Source organism: Rosa rugosa, chromosome 1 (genome assembly GCF_958449725.1).
Source record: "Rosa rugosa chromosome 1, drRosRugo1.1, whole genome shotgun sequence".
Taxonomy (NCBI): Eukaryota; Viridiplantae; Streptophyta; class Magnoliopsida; order Rosales; family Rosaceae; genus Rosa; species Rosa rugosa.
In genome coordinates, this window is record NC_084820.1 from 57850150 (window position 1) to 57866660 (window position 16511).

The window sequence follows — 16511 nt, forward strand, 5'->3', positions numbered from 1 at the left end:
CATTTTTTTCTCTTGATTTTGCTACTCTTTTTGCAGAATGCCAAATGTGCTACAGCACTACAAACCAAATCTGTTACACACCAGGCTCCAACAATCACAAGTGTTCCTCGTAAGGCAGATACTTAGTGGTTTTTTTATTTTTTATTTTTTTAACATGAGCAAATACTTATTGTTAATTGCATATCTGGTGGCATTGAAAAAACTGGTTTTCTAAACGTTGGAGAACAGAATGTATTTCTTATTGTCTTATTTATTCTGTAGTAGATAGTCCTTTCCAGTAAATTTCCTTTAGTGCAAGAAGCATGGATACTCTGTGAATCTATAGTTTTTATACCCTCATATATTGTTTGTGCATGCATTAGTCCCACAAGCATCCATACTCTGGGAAACCATAGTGATTATTTCTAGCCAAGTAAACTGACTTGCCCATTTGCCGCTTGCAGGAGAAAGAGCATTTTGCAGTTCAGTGATGGACCAAGAGATGATATATTGTTCTTTCATTTGAACAACGACTGGAAAGCAATAGTCATGTTTCTAATCCTCCAATCTACCAACAAAAGAATTATACCATTTGATCTCTTTATCATTATCAGCCAAAAATTATAAAAAAAAATGCATTATGGAACGATTTTACCATGAATCTATCATTGATTCTATCTGACTTATTATCGGAAAATTATTCTATGGTCCCGAACTATCACGTGGCATTGCCATGTGGTGGTCCAAGCCAATAACATCACAAATTTTGTGGAGACCATGCAGTGGGGTGAAAAAATTTAAACTAAAAGCCCAACAAGAAACAAAAACAAATCGTATGGGCCAACAACATCAATCCGGACCACCTAATAATTTCCCCTTATTACCACCCCTTGCCGCTTTATTCGGGCACGAAACCAAGGGTCATTTTTTACTGATGGTGTGTGAAGGCCAAATTTGTGGTAGTGAAGCCAGCTTTATATCCTGCATCAAGAGTATCAAAACATCAACAAATTATTTAGTTTGCTTGTTAATCCTTATTCCTCTCTTAAAAGCACATTGTCCATCGTTTCTGTACTTTGAATTATCTAAAATTTTGGGTCAAGTTTTCTCCACATTTTATAGCAATCTACGTGTAACGTACAAACTTCGAACCACACCTGCGAAGCAGACACATGATTACAATCATGTACATCGAAAAGTGATTCGCAGAGCAATGTTATTCTATAATAAACCAAAGACAATCCATGCAACTTTTTGAGACCTTGAACTTATGTAAGTTTTGTGACAAATAATACAGAATAAGTAGAAACATACATGAGGGAGATGGAGCTTCTAAGCCCTGCAGGGTCGGTCCTAAAAATTGAGAGACCTAGTGCAAAAATTTGATCGAGTCCTTATGTTCATTGCATAATGACTTTGAAAAAAATGAATGGATATAATAAAATAAATGTTATGACAAGATCACATTCAACAATGTAAAAATAATCCTCAAATAGCTAATAAAGATAACTAAAAAAATTTCAAATAAAGCTTAAATAATGTTAAACACGAGATAAAGAAAAAGGGAAAAGAAGTCTGAAAAGAAAGATAAAAAGGGGGGGATGGGGGGTGTTGGGAAGGGAGAAAGAAAAAAGGGGGAGGGGAAACGGAAAGGGAGCAAAAAAAGGGTTGGCGGGGGGGGGGGGGGAGAAAGAAAAAAGGGGGGAGGGGAAAGGGAAAGAGAGCAAAAAAAAAAAGTTTCAAATAAGGGTGGTTCCACCTCTCTATTTTTTAGAGTGATAATTGACTTTAGGATTAAATACTGTTTACTCCCTATGCTTATAGGGTTTCATCGTTTCAGTCCTTGAGCTTCGAATTTCACCTAAAAAGTCCATGAACTCTCAATTTCCTCCCACTTGGTCCCTGCCGTCAAAATTTTCTGTTAAAGTTGCCGAAAATGTCTATTATGCTCTCACTTACTTTGGTTTTTTTTTAATTTATTTTCTCTCTCTTTTTTATTTCTTTTTTTCATTTCACCTCTTGAAGGTCTATGAATTGGAACCATCTTGATGAGGAGATGAACAGAAAGAGGCGGGAGAGCCGGAAGAAGAAGAAGAGGTAAAAAGAAAAAAAATAATAAAAAAAGAGAGGAAGAGAAATATATATATATATATATATATATATATATATTAAGTAAATGAGGGTATAATCGACTTTTTAGGGGAAGATAACGGAGTTTTTGACGGATGCTTGACGGCAGGGACCAATTGGGAGGAAATTGGGAGTTCAGGGACTTTTTAGGTGAAATTCGAAGGTCAGGGACTGAAACGATGAAACCCTATAAGTATAGGGAGTAAGCAGTATTTAACCCTTGACTTTATCAACTCATTCAAAATGACTAATAAGGATACAAAAAGAGAGAAAACATTTTTTTTTTTAATTCCTTTTCTTGTTCGACAAACCTAGTGTTCCTTTTGCAGCTAAAAACTCATGTCTTCTTAATCTTCATGGTTAGCCAAGAGATGTTACCTCCAATTTGTTCAATAAAACGTCTTCCTCATATTATTGGTTTTAATCAAAGTCTCTCTAATTTATTCAAAAAAAAAAATCAAAGTCTCTCTAATGATATTTCCAAATACACAACAATGCAATTAGGAACAATCATCGTTCTGGAATCTTTGTACCAGGTAATGCTTAAAAACTTTTCAGTTTCATCTTCTACAGTTTTCTCTTTTGTTCCTCTATCAATAGTGCATCAAAATTGTTGGTTTATTTTTTTCCATAATAAACTTGTAATTTAGTGGTATCAATCTACCATCAACAAGCAAAATTGACATCTTCAACGGAGAAGGCATTAAAATTATTCGGTGATTGTTCAGATCTATTAATTGATTTCTAGGCTTTAGTTTAGTGTATTGCAATTACTGGAATTACAATCCAACTTTCTTGAGAGAATGAAACTCTCTTAGAATTTTCATTGTGATAGAGATCATATTATACACATAAGGAATCGCATATATATATACACACACACACACACAAAACTGTTCTTGTGCAGAGTTTTAAGTCTCTCATGCATGCATGGGTAGAACAAAATATGTTATCTAATGTTATATATGTGTATTCGAAACACAGAGGAGACCTTGTGCGACGGCACCACTTGCACACCCTTAGGGCCGCCCCTGAAGCCCTGTATCTTCTTTAACTCGAGATAAGTTATCGAATTCTCCAATTGTTTTGCTCCGCATTTCTCGGAGGAGAAGTTTTCGAACTCAAAGAAGAGAGAACCGTTGGTGTCCCGATGTTCGGTGTTCCATCCGGCGACACGTCTTCTGGACGTCATCGTCGGACTAGTAGGTTTAGTGTTTCAACCCCTCCGTGAAGGTCCGATCCGTAGTGGAGTATAGGCCTGGACGAGATCAATTGTTGATGGTGTTATCCCAATCTGCAACCGCTGAGGTCGAGGAAACCTGGGGGAGGCCGGGATCATCAATCAAGGTGGCGCTCCGGCTACCTCTTGAAATCAAGGACGAAGGATCGTTGGTGGAGTTATCAGTACATAATTGCAGAGATTGCCGAACAGTCTGCAACCTCCGACTTGGGCAAACAAATGCACCTTTGGCCGTGATCGTGGAGGCCTGGGGGAGGACGAGTTCCTCATTCAAGGCTGCTATTCGGATCTGGCTGCACTTTGAACCTGTTACAAATGGCGATCTGGCAACGGTTGTCAAGCGTGAATGCTTCAACGGCGCTGCTTGGACGTGTGTGTCTGTCGGCGGCGGCGAGTGTCATGTTCTGGCCACTGGTTCCGGCTGCAATTCGATCTATAGCGTCGTGGTTCGTTGGTTGCGGTGCCGCCATTCTGACCGGGAAAGGTGGACGGTCCGGCGCAACACGGGTCGTGGGCCTGGCATGTGTCGTGGGCTTCTCCATGGAGGTGGGCCTATCCGGAATCGTGGGCCTATCTTTAGTCCTTGGGCCTCTACTGGTGGGCTTATAGTAGGTATTATTTAGTTTTGATATTATGTATCAGGTTTAGGTGTAGTTTCTTTACAATAAATCCCTGCCAACTCTTGGCAAGGTCATGTGGGCTCGGTACCAGGCTGCTTACTCAGCATGCCTTATCTGCCCTAGCGAGGCGGCAGATCTTGAATTGGGTGCAACCTTCTAGTGGGATGATGAAACATCGTGTCAGCGGATTTCTTTCCAGTCGGCAGCATATTGGGAAAGCTATTTTATTGGCTCTATGACATTGCTTTAACTTTCCGATATGCCACCATTATTGCAAAGCAAATGGAGTCGTCCATATGATGCTCTTTGCTATTAGGTGCATGTTCGGATACATTGTAGTTGTGGAGCCTCCTGTTATTATTCGGGAGATCTTCTTGAGGTGTATTGTAATGTGGGGTTTAGACATTAAATTCCCCCCCCCCCAACTTTTTATTCATCGGTTTCATCAATGAAGGCCTGAGAGCAGTCGCACCAGCCCTTATTTCACTACAAAAAAGAATTCAATTAGCTTCACCAATTTGCGTCGGCGTGCAATTGCCGTCGCTAAAGCCTACTCTTTTGCGACGGCAAAACTTGACCGTCGCAATTGTATAGAGATTTTGCGACCGTATTAACTGCCGTCGCCCCTAGTGGTCGCCAACCACTATGAATTTACTTCGGCAAGCATTAGCCGTCGCAAGTTTTTAACAGTTTGCTACTGCAAAACACTTGCCGTCGCTTTAGGGTGGTTATCTGAACGATTCTATCTCTTTGATTAAAAGAAAACTTCTTTTCTTTCTCTGCGCTGCTCTCTTTCTTCTTTGACCCCATGACTCCATCTCGATCCGACACTGATGATTACTTTCAGATTTCCTCTCTAGATCTGCCAAATTCGTAGCAGAATGTAACCGCCGACTAATTGCTGCGATTTCGGTCCTGTCAAGTTTACCAAGCTATCTACAAACCAATCGTTCCTCTCAAGATCCTTCCTCTGGGTGAGAAACAAAAGGAAAAGGTCAGTACTATGTACATCTGTATGTCAAGAGTTCCTTTGAAAATCTGTTAATTAGATTGGGTTTTCATATTATGTAAACTTTCACCGAATCTAATATCAAATTCTGATAGGATACGTTAGGGTTTTAGTCTATTTTGAAGATCGAAAGAGTTGTGAGCTCCCTTTGTAGTTCCGCTTAAGAGATTTAGGTTTTTCTTTTGGGTCCGGTAATTGTCTCCCTTAATTCTTAGGTCTGGTTGTATTTGGATGTGAATATGGTCTCGATTATTATGGGTTTTGTCTAAAGTTGTGGTCTTTCGATGGATATTGGGGGTTTTAGATTTGTGGGTTTTCCATTGTTTTGTTTTTTGGTGAAATTGGGTTTTGGGTTTGGTTTGTTTGATCGTCGATTGTGGAAATTGAAAATGAGGGTATGGTTTTTGCTTGATTGTTCACTACAAAAAAGAATTGCAATGGCTACACATGGATAGCGTCAGTAGCCAAAAGGAGCATTGGCTTTGAGGTATTGAATATAATTTCATTCATAGTTGAAGGGTTTTGGGTTGAATAGAATTTCATTCATGCCTGAAGGGACGTTCTGTTACAGTGAATCTCTGATATAGTTGAATTTGCAGAAATTGCTGGATGCTTACAGAGGTTAAAAAGCTCAGAGAAGCAGGTTGGGAACATTTATTTAATTTGAAAAGTATACAATGTTTGGGGACAAAGTCAATTGTTGTGGTATTTCAATAAACTACAGAATATTTGCAGGCATTTCAACTCTGACCATCCCTGTGCAGTTCCAAGCAAACAAAATGGACTCAATTTGGATAAATACTGACAAACCAAGGGACATTGTTTAACGTTTATGAGCCAAAGAAGAACGATCTAAACTTTGCACTCAAAGGTCAGCCTCTTATACTTGATACAATTCTGCTGATTTATTATTCATATCATTACTCCACCATAGAACACAAACCACTAGATGTAATGTGAAAGCATAGAACACTTTTTGAGATTTTTCATTTCATCAGCTTTATGCCAATTTACTATCGCCTCAAACATTTTCATGTGTTCAATGATAAATTTTGAATTCAAATTAAATTTTCATTTCAACCAGGTGTGTGATTTTTCTATCCTTTTGTACACTGTTCTTCCATTTTACTAAACAGCCACAATCTGGATTGAACATGATTGAATCTGTCTGTGCTCTTTGTCTTAATGGACTGGCTAAATTGATTAATAAATCATTAAGTTGGCCAACCTTCATTCTAAATACCTACAAATCAGAATGTTGTTCTTCTTTACAACCCAATCAAACTAAACTAAGTAATTGTCAGTGTTTCCTTTCAACTGATTTGTTTTAGGATATTTAACCCTGAGTATAAATAATGACCTTATTCTCATCAAATATACTACTGTCTTTTTAGCTTTTTATTAGCTGCTAAATTTACAAGACCTTTCTCTTTGTTTCTGGCATCAACTGATGATCAAAGCAATGTTCATTTTTGTTTTGTTGTCTAGAAGAAGTGTGAAAGCCAAGATTGGGAAGCTACTGTTCACTGTTGTCAGCAAGCTCTTATTGTTTGCACTTTGAGTTTTGACACCTCCACATTTGGTAAGAACTTCCTCTTTCTTTTCAGGTTGGGTTTATGTCACGTTTCTTTCTAACATTGGCAAGTTTTTATGCCCACAATGTCATTTGAAGAACTATGTATTGCTGGAGCTATCATTGTCAAGTTTCCTGTTTTGGTATGTAATGCCAATTTACTATCCTTTTATATAATTAACTATTAATTTCAGCCACATGTATCATTTTTCTATCAGAATATCCTTATATTGTTTAGAACTGACTGTATTGCGCAGAATATCGCTTTGCCTCCATTTCCTGCAATTCATATTACCACCCTTTTTGTTCTTTACTTCTACCGTGCCTTCTTGCTGTATTGACTAATTTGGTTTCCCATGCCCTTTTAATTCTTATGGCTTTGATGAACTTGCAAATTTGCAAGATTTTTTTTATGGCTTGCAAATTTGCAAGATAAATATGCAGAGAAGTATACATTCAAAAGCACACATGATATTTAGACAAAGATATAGTATATATTAGCTAGATTCTGAACATGCAACTCCTTTCTTTTTTCCTCCTCCAGGGGAGCTCATCTCCGGGACCTTCCAATACCAAAGTTTTTGGCCATTTTGTCAGCATGGGATTTTCCAATAATGGGGGCAAACTACTTTGAAGCTACTGTCAAATGGTTGCCAAAGCTATTCAGGAACATGGTAAGGGCATTATGCCATATCATTCTGTGTGGTTTATACTCGGATTCTCGGAATGCTTCAGTTTTACCATATTTATCACACTATGATAAAATATCCAGGCGAGGAAAGCGCCGATTCAATCCGTCACATCATTGTTTTCAGCAATAGTACTATCTTCAACTGTCGAGATCTCAGCCTCATTCTGTTTTACATGCTTTGACAGTCCTTTGAGATCAGATAGACAAGTTTCTTAGCTCCATGATGAAAACATGTCATTGTTACTTTCCTTTTTTTCTTTTTCCTATGCAATCATGTAAGTTCTTTCTTGACCTCCAACATAAAACTATCTGAAGTTTATGGTAAATCTCCAGACATCTAACATTTGCACTTATGATTTCCAACAGACAATAAAAACAAATGTGAGGGCAAGCGTGTTGCTGAGACCTTGATGTTTGACTATCATCGGCAACATGGGATAGGTATAATCTCATTTCTCTTTTCCTATTTCCTCCGACTAACTTTTGGTGTTTTTCTTTTCAATGGTGAAGTCGGTCAATGTTTTTCTCTTTATTGCTTGATGGATTTAATTGACTTTCTCTTTGACTTCCATTCACTGTGTGCTGTTTTTCTACAAAATGCATTATATAACTATGTTCATTCAAGTAACTATGTTGCATTTTTGCAATTGCTTTTTGCTTTAGCTTCTGGGCACAGTTTTTACTGCCTATGCTTTCTGTTTTCAAAAAAGGCTCAGGGAGATTTTCCTTAAGCAGGATAATCTTATCCAAGGTATAATTGTTTATTGGCTTACTTGCTCTTTTCATAGTTAAGTATTGGATTCTCAAGCCATGGCTTTTGAGATGTTATTTCTGTCAAGTCTTAGAGGCATTAATTTTCATGATTATCTTTTGTTGAATAGGCCGTTTCCTTGCTGAGCTGACAAAGCAAGTGTTTTCTGATCTTTCTGCCAGTAAATATCAGGTGCTTTCATGCTCTGCTACTTTTGTATAGGTTTTAGTGGTTTTATTTCCCTTTTTTTTAATCATCAATTATGAAGAATGATAGACTGCTAGTGTGGATTAACGCTCCAACTATTAATTAATTCATACATACTTTAATTTCCCAATCTGTTGGATGTAAATACTAGTGTTTATAATAATTTAGATATCTGGATCAAGTTTAGGTTTCTGAATGATCCTTCCTTGCCTCTCTGAATGTTCATTGATATGGAACAAATGACCACTCCCTCTCCATTCCTTCTTGTTTGTTTGTCTTTCTTATTTCTCTGCATGTCCAGATTGGCTCCTTGCCTGATGCTCTGTTTTTATACTGCAGATGGCTGAGCACAGAATATCAAAATATGGCAAGAAGCAAAGTGAGTGGGACCAAATGGCTAGTTGGATAGTGAACAATGAATTGTACAGTGAGAATGTTGTATGGTTGATACAGGTAAATGCAAGATTACCTTTCAGAAATAGGTCATATGAATTTGGGGGTTCTAGTAACAATGTTAGATTTAGGGTTTAGGATTCTGTAAAAACTTGAATTCTTATTATGCAATTTTTGTCTTCTTTCAGCTGCCACGGCTGTACAATATATACCAGGAAATGGGATATATTGTACATACTGTATCATTATGTGATAGGTTCAAGATGCATCCAGTGGCCATGAAATTAGAAGGGAGTCCATAGGAGAAGGAGTTCATCCAGATTCAACTAGTGATCAAGAAATTGAGCACGCTCCAGTACTCACCAAGCCCTCTAGTTAATGATAAATAGTATTGTGGTCAAGTCTGCTTTTGAACAATATTAAGTTTGGGAATGTTTCTTCCAGAGTTTCAGTCACTACTAGAAATCTGTTCATTTACATCACATCATTTAAATCGGTAAGATTTGCACATGATGTAAAAAAGTAAGTTAACATCGTTTTAGAAAAATACCGATTTAAATGTATACCATTAACATCGGTTCTTAAAATGACCGGTGTTAAAAGTTTTGTTTGAAAATTTGCGGGAACCTAATTTTGCAAAAAGCGCTAAGTCTTTTAAGTGAAATGAAAAAGCGGGGACTAACACTCAAAACTTTCACACTTAGAAAAAAAATTGGCGCCCGACGCCAAAACTGAAACACAAACCCTAACCTCAGTGTCGACCTCCATTCTCAACCCAGACTAGCTCCTCCTCCTCCTCCTCCTCCTCACCATCACAATCCTCCCTCCTTCATTCTCAGGCGGAATCTGAAGCGCCGAGATCCCGACCTCGATCTAAAATTGAAGTAACAGCTCTGAATCCTGAGCCAGGCCTCGATCTGAGATTGGCAGAGTTGAAGAAATTAAAGAGGAATGGTTTTTTCCTCTCAAGCCCCACCGAAGTCAGGGTTGGAGCCCTAAACTCGAACACAGCAACCCAGCTGCACTCAACTGCACCATTTCTGACTCCGTGTCTCCGTCTCCGCCAATTCTGATTCTCTCCGTCCCCGACTCTCCGTCTCCGCCTCTCCGGTCTCCCGTCTCCGAGTCTCTGTCTCCAAGCTCCAGGTATCTCTCTCTCCCAGTCTCCCTCTCCGTCTTCTTCTACTCCTCTTCCTCTTCTTCTTCTCTTCTTATCTTCTTCTTCTTAATCTGATTGAATCATGAATCGCCCATTTGAAATTGAAATTGAATTCCTCAGAGTAATGAAATTGTATGTATGAATGTATCCTGATAATCTGATATGTTGGTCAGGCCCAGATTGGAGCTACTTTCATGGCCAGGCGGCCAGCAGAATCTAGATGACTAGATTGGGAAAATCGATCCCATTGATTTGCTATGATGCTTCTTTGCTTCGGTCAATCTCGACCAAACGATCACCTCAATGAAAATTGAAATCGTAAGTTATTTCTTTTTCTAGAATTCTAGTTGTTGAATGTTGAATTGTTTATATATATATATATATATATATTGTGCTATTGCTGATTTACCGATTATGTTTACAATGAGATTGGCTGTTAATCTGAAAGATGAAAGCTTGAGAGTTGAATGCTTTCCTGGGTAAGTTAATCTGCCTTAATTTGCAGGCTTGGTGATTGTATTCAGATATTCTTCTTCTTCAATTCATCAATTGCCCCACCGATTCAGCGATTGTCATCACCAATTGTCGAGAACTGCTGCTTCATATGTGTAAGGTAGTTAGAAACTTAAAATAAAGCTTGAAAGTTGAAAGCTTAATTTCCTGGGTAATTATTAATTAATTCAACATTCCTGCAGGTTAGTGTCGAGAAGCCCTCAGAAGCAGAGGGCCACAATTCCTTTGAGAAAGCCCTCACAATTCCTTTGAGAAGCCCACAGAAGCAAAGGGCCACAATTCCTTTCAAACCACTGAGCTTCTCTCTATTTTGCTTCAATACCAGAAATCTACTTTCTCTTGGTAAGAACTTCTACTCTCTGTTAAATTCCTGTTCTTAAATCTATTCAAGGTTCTTGTGGAATGCACTTTTGATAATTACCCAGCTTTGGTAACCCCATTAGGATGGACTGGAATTGAACTTTTTTACCGCACTCCAAGTGTTTGATGTTATGCCTCAAAGACAACACCCAAACTGAACCAGTGGGCTATTCTATGATTTTTGAAAAACCTATACTCCTTGTTTAATTCTCAGTTTTTGAAAGCTTAAAGTAGACTCTTCAATGATCATTTTGAGCTTGGTTTCACGAAAAACGGAGTTAAAATGAGATACTTGTGCTATTTTGAAGTTACTGCACTGTTTCAGGATTTCTGCATAATCCAGCTTTTCTGTAATTTCAGATTCTTGTTTGACCCTCCATTTGAACTTCGATTAGCATGAAACTTTGTAAAATAGTAGCTTTGCATGTCTACTTCAAATCTGGAAGGTTTTGCTTGAAATCACTGAAAGACAAATTGTTGGTGAAATTTTCTTGCTTGTTACCAGTTTTCTGAAATTTTCTCAAACTTGCAGCTTATTGTTGCAAACAATTGATTTGAGAACCTTTACACTTATTTTTCTGTCCTCGATCTTTAGTGAGTCGGATTAGACATGCAAAGCATGCCTTGAAACTTAACTTCAGTTCGAAAGGCTTAGAAAAGGTTGTCTTTGTTCGAAAGTAACTACAAACCAGTGTTTTCTATGCTTTCTGATCAGAACATTCTAATCAATGTTTTCTTTTCGGAATAAGCCCACACATGGTGAAGCTCTAGCTATTGCTCAGTCTCTAATTGAGTGATTTAGTCTAAGGGAGAATTAGATTAAAGATTCTAACTTGCATCAGTTAGGATTACGAGGTTTAGGGAAATTGATATCAAAGAGGTGCCAACTTTTGCAAAAGGATCAGATTTCTCATTATTCATTGCACATGCTGAGATTAGTATAAACCTTGTGAGTGTGCTATTTCACTTTGTTCTCTATGATTGATGATATGTTTAAACTTACAGATTTTCCTCTGCTGAACTTGCTACGAGGACTGGTATAATCTAGGTGGTTTTCAGGTAGGAGGTGGGATCAATTCAGATAATTCTTTGCAATACATAGAAGAAGGGGCTAGCCACGTCATTGTCACTTCTGTGAGTTCTGTTTTTCTCCTCTTCTAAAATTGAAAAACCATGTATATTTCTTAGAACAATTGATATCAGGAAAACATTTTCTAAAACTTGTCATGGTTTTCTTGCAGTATGTATTTAATAATGGGCAAAACCTTGAAAGGCTTAAAGATCTTGTTCGTGTTGTTGGAAAAGAAAGGCTTGTTTTAGACCTTAGCTGTAGAAAGAGGGTATGAAGTTATCCAGAATTATACGTCTTATGTCCTTCATTTGTTCACTTTCTTTACGAGGCTAAGCAGTCTCATTAGACTACGTATTCTTGAGCAGTTTTAATTATTGCCTTTGAAATATCAGTTTTAATTATTGTCACAGATAGATGGCAAAAGTTCAGTGACGTGTATCTTGACAAGGAAATATTAGACTTCCTTGCCAAGTATGCAGACGAGTTTCTGGTACATGGTGTTGATGTGGAAGGGAAAAAGTAAGTCATTTTTATTGCCATATATGTTTCTTTACACAATACATACGCTTACATAAGTGCGGCAGAAATATAGATATTTAAAGGACTAAATACTCGTTACTCCTCATACTTTTGCATGAAAAACAGTTTAGTCCAAAATTTTAAAATTAAACAGTTTAGTCCTTATTCTTTCTAATTCTCACACAACAGGTCCTAAAATGACTATTATATATATATAATCCTTATTCTCTCTCTCTATATATATATATATACACACACACACACATACATACAGAGAGAGAGAGGCAGAAAAAAAAAAGTGAGGGGTATAATAGTCATTTTAGGATCTGTTGTGTGAGAATTAGAAAGAATAAGGACTAAACTGTTTTTCATGCAAAAGTATGAGGAGTAACGAGTATTTAATCCATATTTAAATAAATGCTCATGAAAACCATTTCCTTGTGCGAGGCTTTTTTTTTATTTTGTCTGTTTCTTTGTATGGTCACACTCTTTTTGCTGTTATCAAGAAAACATATTTTACCAATAAATTAGAATAGTTGAGGAAATTTGGTGGATTCCCGAATTATAAATTACTACTGATTTTACTACTGTTCAGAACATAGGGTATATGTTCTTTGGTTTACCAAGAGTCGAAGTAGTTTAGATTGAAAAGATTTGGCTTATTGCTGCTTTTTCCGTTAGTTTTAGGCAGTGTTTGGTGAGACTTCTTCTGATAATCAACTAGCAGAAGAACATATGTATAGCTGGTTTGACTTTTGAAGATGATCCAGTCGATAAAAGTGAAAAGCTGGAACGAGATGGGAAACAATGGGTTGATATGTGCTCTTCAAGGTGTTATGTACCCAGAGTGCATGATAATGTCCTGCTGCAAAAGTGGCTATGTGAGAATAATACAAAACGTTTTCTTTAGCATAATTTACCCCAACCTAACCCTGGCTGACCTGAATAAAGAACTGTTCAGTAATTGGTGCTAGGGTAGGTATTCACAATCTGGTCAGTTCAAGTGTGTTTATTATACAAATAAATAAATAAATAAAAGCACATTTATGTAGATTATGTTAAATTTCTACTTGTTTCTGACTATATCAGGAGCTCAGTTAAGGCCCTGGAAGTCTCTCATTTTGCTAGTTACTGATGTCACTGAAAACATGTGCATATAAGTATACCATTTTTCTTGTGCTCCTTGAATCCTGTTTTCTTTTTCTTTTTCTTTTTATGGAGAAGAGTGCTCCTTGAATCCTTAAGCTTGATACTCTTAACTTTCATTTTATCTTGTGCTTTACAGATTATGAAAATAATGTTTCTGAATACAGGGTTTGTGCATCTGGCTTCTGTTATCCTTATTCTTATCTTTTCCCATCAAGTTCTTTATATGGGCAGTTTTATTATACTGTTTTCCTATGATACATCATAACTGCTTCTTGGAGTTGTTGTGATAGTGTTTTTTTTTTTTTTTTTTTCTTTTTCTCTTTTTTTCTTTTCTCTGTGATAGCTTCTCTGAGCGTTTGTATAATTCGCTAGTATGTGATGTTTCATTGTTATATCAAGAATCAGTTCAAATTGGAGCTAGTCTTATGGTTGCTCAGAATTATACTGAAATGTTCAACCAATGATACTTAAATTCAAATAATAAGTGATGCATTTTGAAATCCACAATCAGAAATTACGCAAGCATATATATTTGGCTGATTGTAAAGTTGCTCAAATGACATGGCATGTTAGCATTCTTCTAGTAGTTTGTCCCCTAAGTAGTGGTAAAATTAACAATAGCATTCTGCTGCCTATCAATGTTACTGCAGATCACTATCTTCTCTTTGATTTTCCAACACCAGGAATATTATCATGAAACTCATAAAGAAGTTAAACCTCAGGTTATGATTATATTCTTCTTTTGTGATATTGTTGCTTTGACCATTCACCATGACCATGAATGATTGATGTGCCTTCTGCTCTTCATTTGGTTGGCTTCCTGATTTTCTGCAGTTGGCTGCAACACATTTAGTTGACGCCCATATATGCAGTGACGTTGCAAAGTATGTTACTGCATTTCTTCTTTTTTATCAACCATGATACATATGGAGCTCCCACACATAAATGTCTTCTCTAAGATTGATTTGATACATAACTATGGAAGCTAGGTAATGGCTGCAGCTGTCTTCCCTTTTATTTCTTTTTCCCTTTGCTTACACATGACTTGCAATGTAACTGTGTGGAAAGGTGATATGGGATTATGGGGTTTTGCTGCATTTGGAAACGAGTTTGCTTGCAATTTCATGTCTTTGCTTTTGACACAGGTACTTGCATGAACTTCTTACTCAAAGAGATGAATTTGACACCATTGCTTTGTTGATCCGGCATCTACATATAATTGTCAAAGACCAGACTTTGTACATATTGAAGTGGCTGATTATATACAGAGTTTGGCTACCAACATGATTTTGAGTAAGACTAGTTTTTGCTTTGAAGCAAAGTTTGGTGTTGAACTTTTGTAGTTGGTTGCTAATATGTTTATAGGCTAGCCTTTGTAGTTTTTGGGGTTTTATTTTGTGAATTATTTAGAATCATGAATGAAGATGAGAAAATTAATGGGAAGCCCCAATTTTTGAATGATGAGAAATGTATTTCTAAATATTTTCCCACCACCAGCAGTTAGATGATTATTTGCACATCATTCTTATATATATGAATTGATGTATATAAATGGGGAACAAAACAATAATGACAGAAAATGATGTCAATTCAGAGATTAGAAATCAGTACCTAAAACTGGACTGATGTCTCATGATTATCAACATATCGAAATGTCACCCCAAAATCGATGTACACAAAATCAATGCACATCGATATCTAAACACCAGACCGTTATCTACTGTCAACGTACAAATCAGCTGTTATAAAGTAAACCGATTTATCATGAAATACAGGACATCGGTTTTGAAAAATAGAAATGATGTCTACAAAACTACTAGACATCGTTTCAACCAACGAAAATCGATGTTCCTAGTAACATAAAACATCATTCTTAATAGATTAACTGATGTTGCCTAAAGGTACATACATCGTTCTCAGGAGAATAAGACGGCAAGATGCACGAAAAAATGGACACGAACAAACAAATTTTTTTAGAGACTGATGTCTACGAGTGTATTAGACATCATTTCTGAAATTGTAATCGATTTAAATGTTCACTTAGGTATTGTTTGAGATATACTTTATTAAGCATAAAATGTGAAAATATGAAGAATTAGACATACCTAACATACAAAAATATGATGATTATAACGATTATACATCGATTTGTTTTTTAGAATCGATGTTGGTTGTTGTCTGGGACATCGGTTAAAAACGCGCTTATACTGATGTCTATATCTTTCTCTACACCCACTAAGACATCGGTCGAAAATTAGTTTAACATCGGTTCTGGGCCGATGTCTATGAACAAAATTCTAGTAGTGAGTTATCTAGTATGGTAGATTCTTAGTAGATTCGTATAATTATGAAAGACTCTGGTTTGTTTGGTTAATTTCAATTTGTACTTGGTAATGAAATATAACTTGGCACTTATCAGTTGTGAGATAGCTATGAATGAAAGGATTATTTTGGTGCTTTATATTGTTTTACTATATCTTTTGATTGTGTGTAAAATGGCAGAAAAAATTGGGTGGTCAATTGGTTGTCGCTAAAGCTTCATATGGACAATATTTGAGGTGGCGACGGCAATGACGCCGTCGCAATTAATTTCACTTGGGGTGGAGGGAAAATTTCATTAAAAAAAAAAATTAGTTTATTGCAAGCAAATAGGTTACTTGCGACGGCGTTTTCAGTCGCTACATGCCGTCGCCAAATAAGCGACCAAATCATTGCTACGCTCGTTGCCGTCGCTAAATACGGTTGCGACGGCATTTTGCCGTAGCCATGAGCAATGGCGACGCCACCAACGACAACGGCGTAATTGCCGTCGCCTAGCCGTCGCCATTGGTCTTTTGCGACGGCAAACATACTTTCCGCGACGGCACAAAGCCGTGGCCAAATGAATTTTTTTTTGTAGTGTTTCAAAACAAAAAAAAAATTATCGTATTCTCCAACCTAGGCTTCTCCACATTCTCCAGAGCATTATTGTGCTCTTGATTGCTTCATCAAGGGTTAAAAATGATGTTTGAAGTGAAGCAAGCTCCACAAGAACCTCAGTTGCTTTCTCATAAGCAGCCTCTTGCAGAGTTGGACCTGTTGTATGTCCTTGTCTGGCCAATCCAGTGAGGTCGTTCTTGGTCTCACACCAGCAACATTCTCTTGAC

General features: G+C 37.1%; 1 protein-coding gene and 3 long non-coding RNA genes across 6 annotated transcripts; all 4 read left to right on the forward strand.

Moving 5' to 3' along the window:
* The first annotated feature begins 5282 nt into the window (after nt 1–5282).
* LOC133742802 (uncharacterized) lies at nt 5283–7496 on the forward strand. 3 transcript variants are annotated; one of them, XR_009862738.1, is made up of 6 exons: nt 5283–5621; nt 5703–5849; nt 6467–6560; nt 6651–6694; nt 7096–7225; nt 7324–7496. It is a non-coding gene; the product is annotated as an uncharacterized LOC133742802 (long non-coding RNA). The 3 variants fall into 3 exon arrangements; XR_009862735.1 differs by lacking the exon at nt 7324–7496 and having other exon boundaries at nt 5291–5621; nt 7096–7309; XR_009862743.1 differs by lacking the exon at nt 7324–7496 and having other exon boundaries at nt 5542–5621; nt 5714–5849; nt 7096–7309.
* An 11-nt stretch (nt 7497–7507) lies between these two features.
* LOC133731421 (probable AMP deaminase) lies at nt 7508–9039 on the forward strand. The gene is made up of 5 exons (XM_062158800.1): nt 7508–7517; nt 7609–7683; nt 8124–8185; nt 8540–8653; nt 8782–9039. Exons 1-5 carry the CDS (start codon nt 7508–7510, stop codon nt 8893–8895), a joined length of 375 nt encoding a protein of 124 aa, XP_062014784.1. The 3' UTR covers nt 8896–9039.
* A 587-nt stretch (nt 9040–9626) lies between these two features.
* On the forward strand, nt 9627–10486 carry LOC133742810 (uncharacterized). Its single transcript, XR_009862746.1, has 4 exons — nt 9627–9739; nt 9926–10070; nt 10258–10365; nt 10448–10486. It is a non-coding gene; the product is annotated as an uncharacterized LOC133742810 (long non-coding RNA).
* Nucleotides 10487–10557: 71 nt separating this feature from the next.
* Nucleotides 10558–11980, forward strand: LOC133742815 (uncharacterized). The gene is made up of 3 exons (XR_009862747.1): nt 10558–10607; nt 11631–11759; nt 11867–11980. It is a non-coding gene; the product is annotated as an uncharacterized LOC133742815 (long non-coding RNA).
* Nucleotides 11981–16511: the final 4531 nt, after the last annotated feature.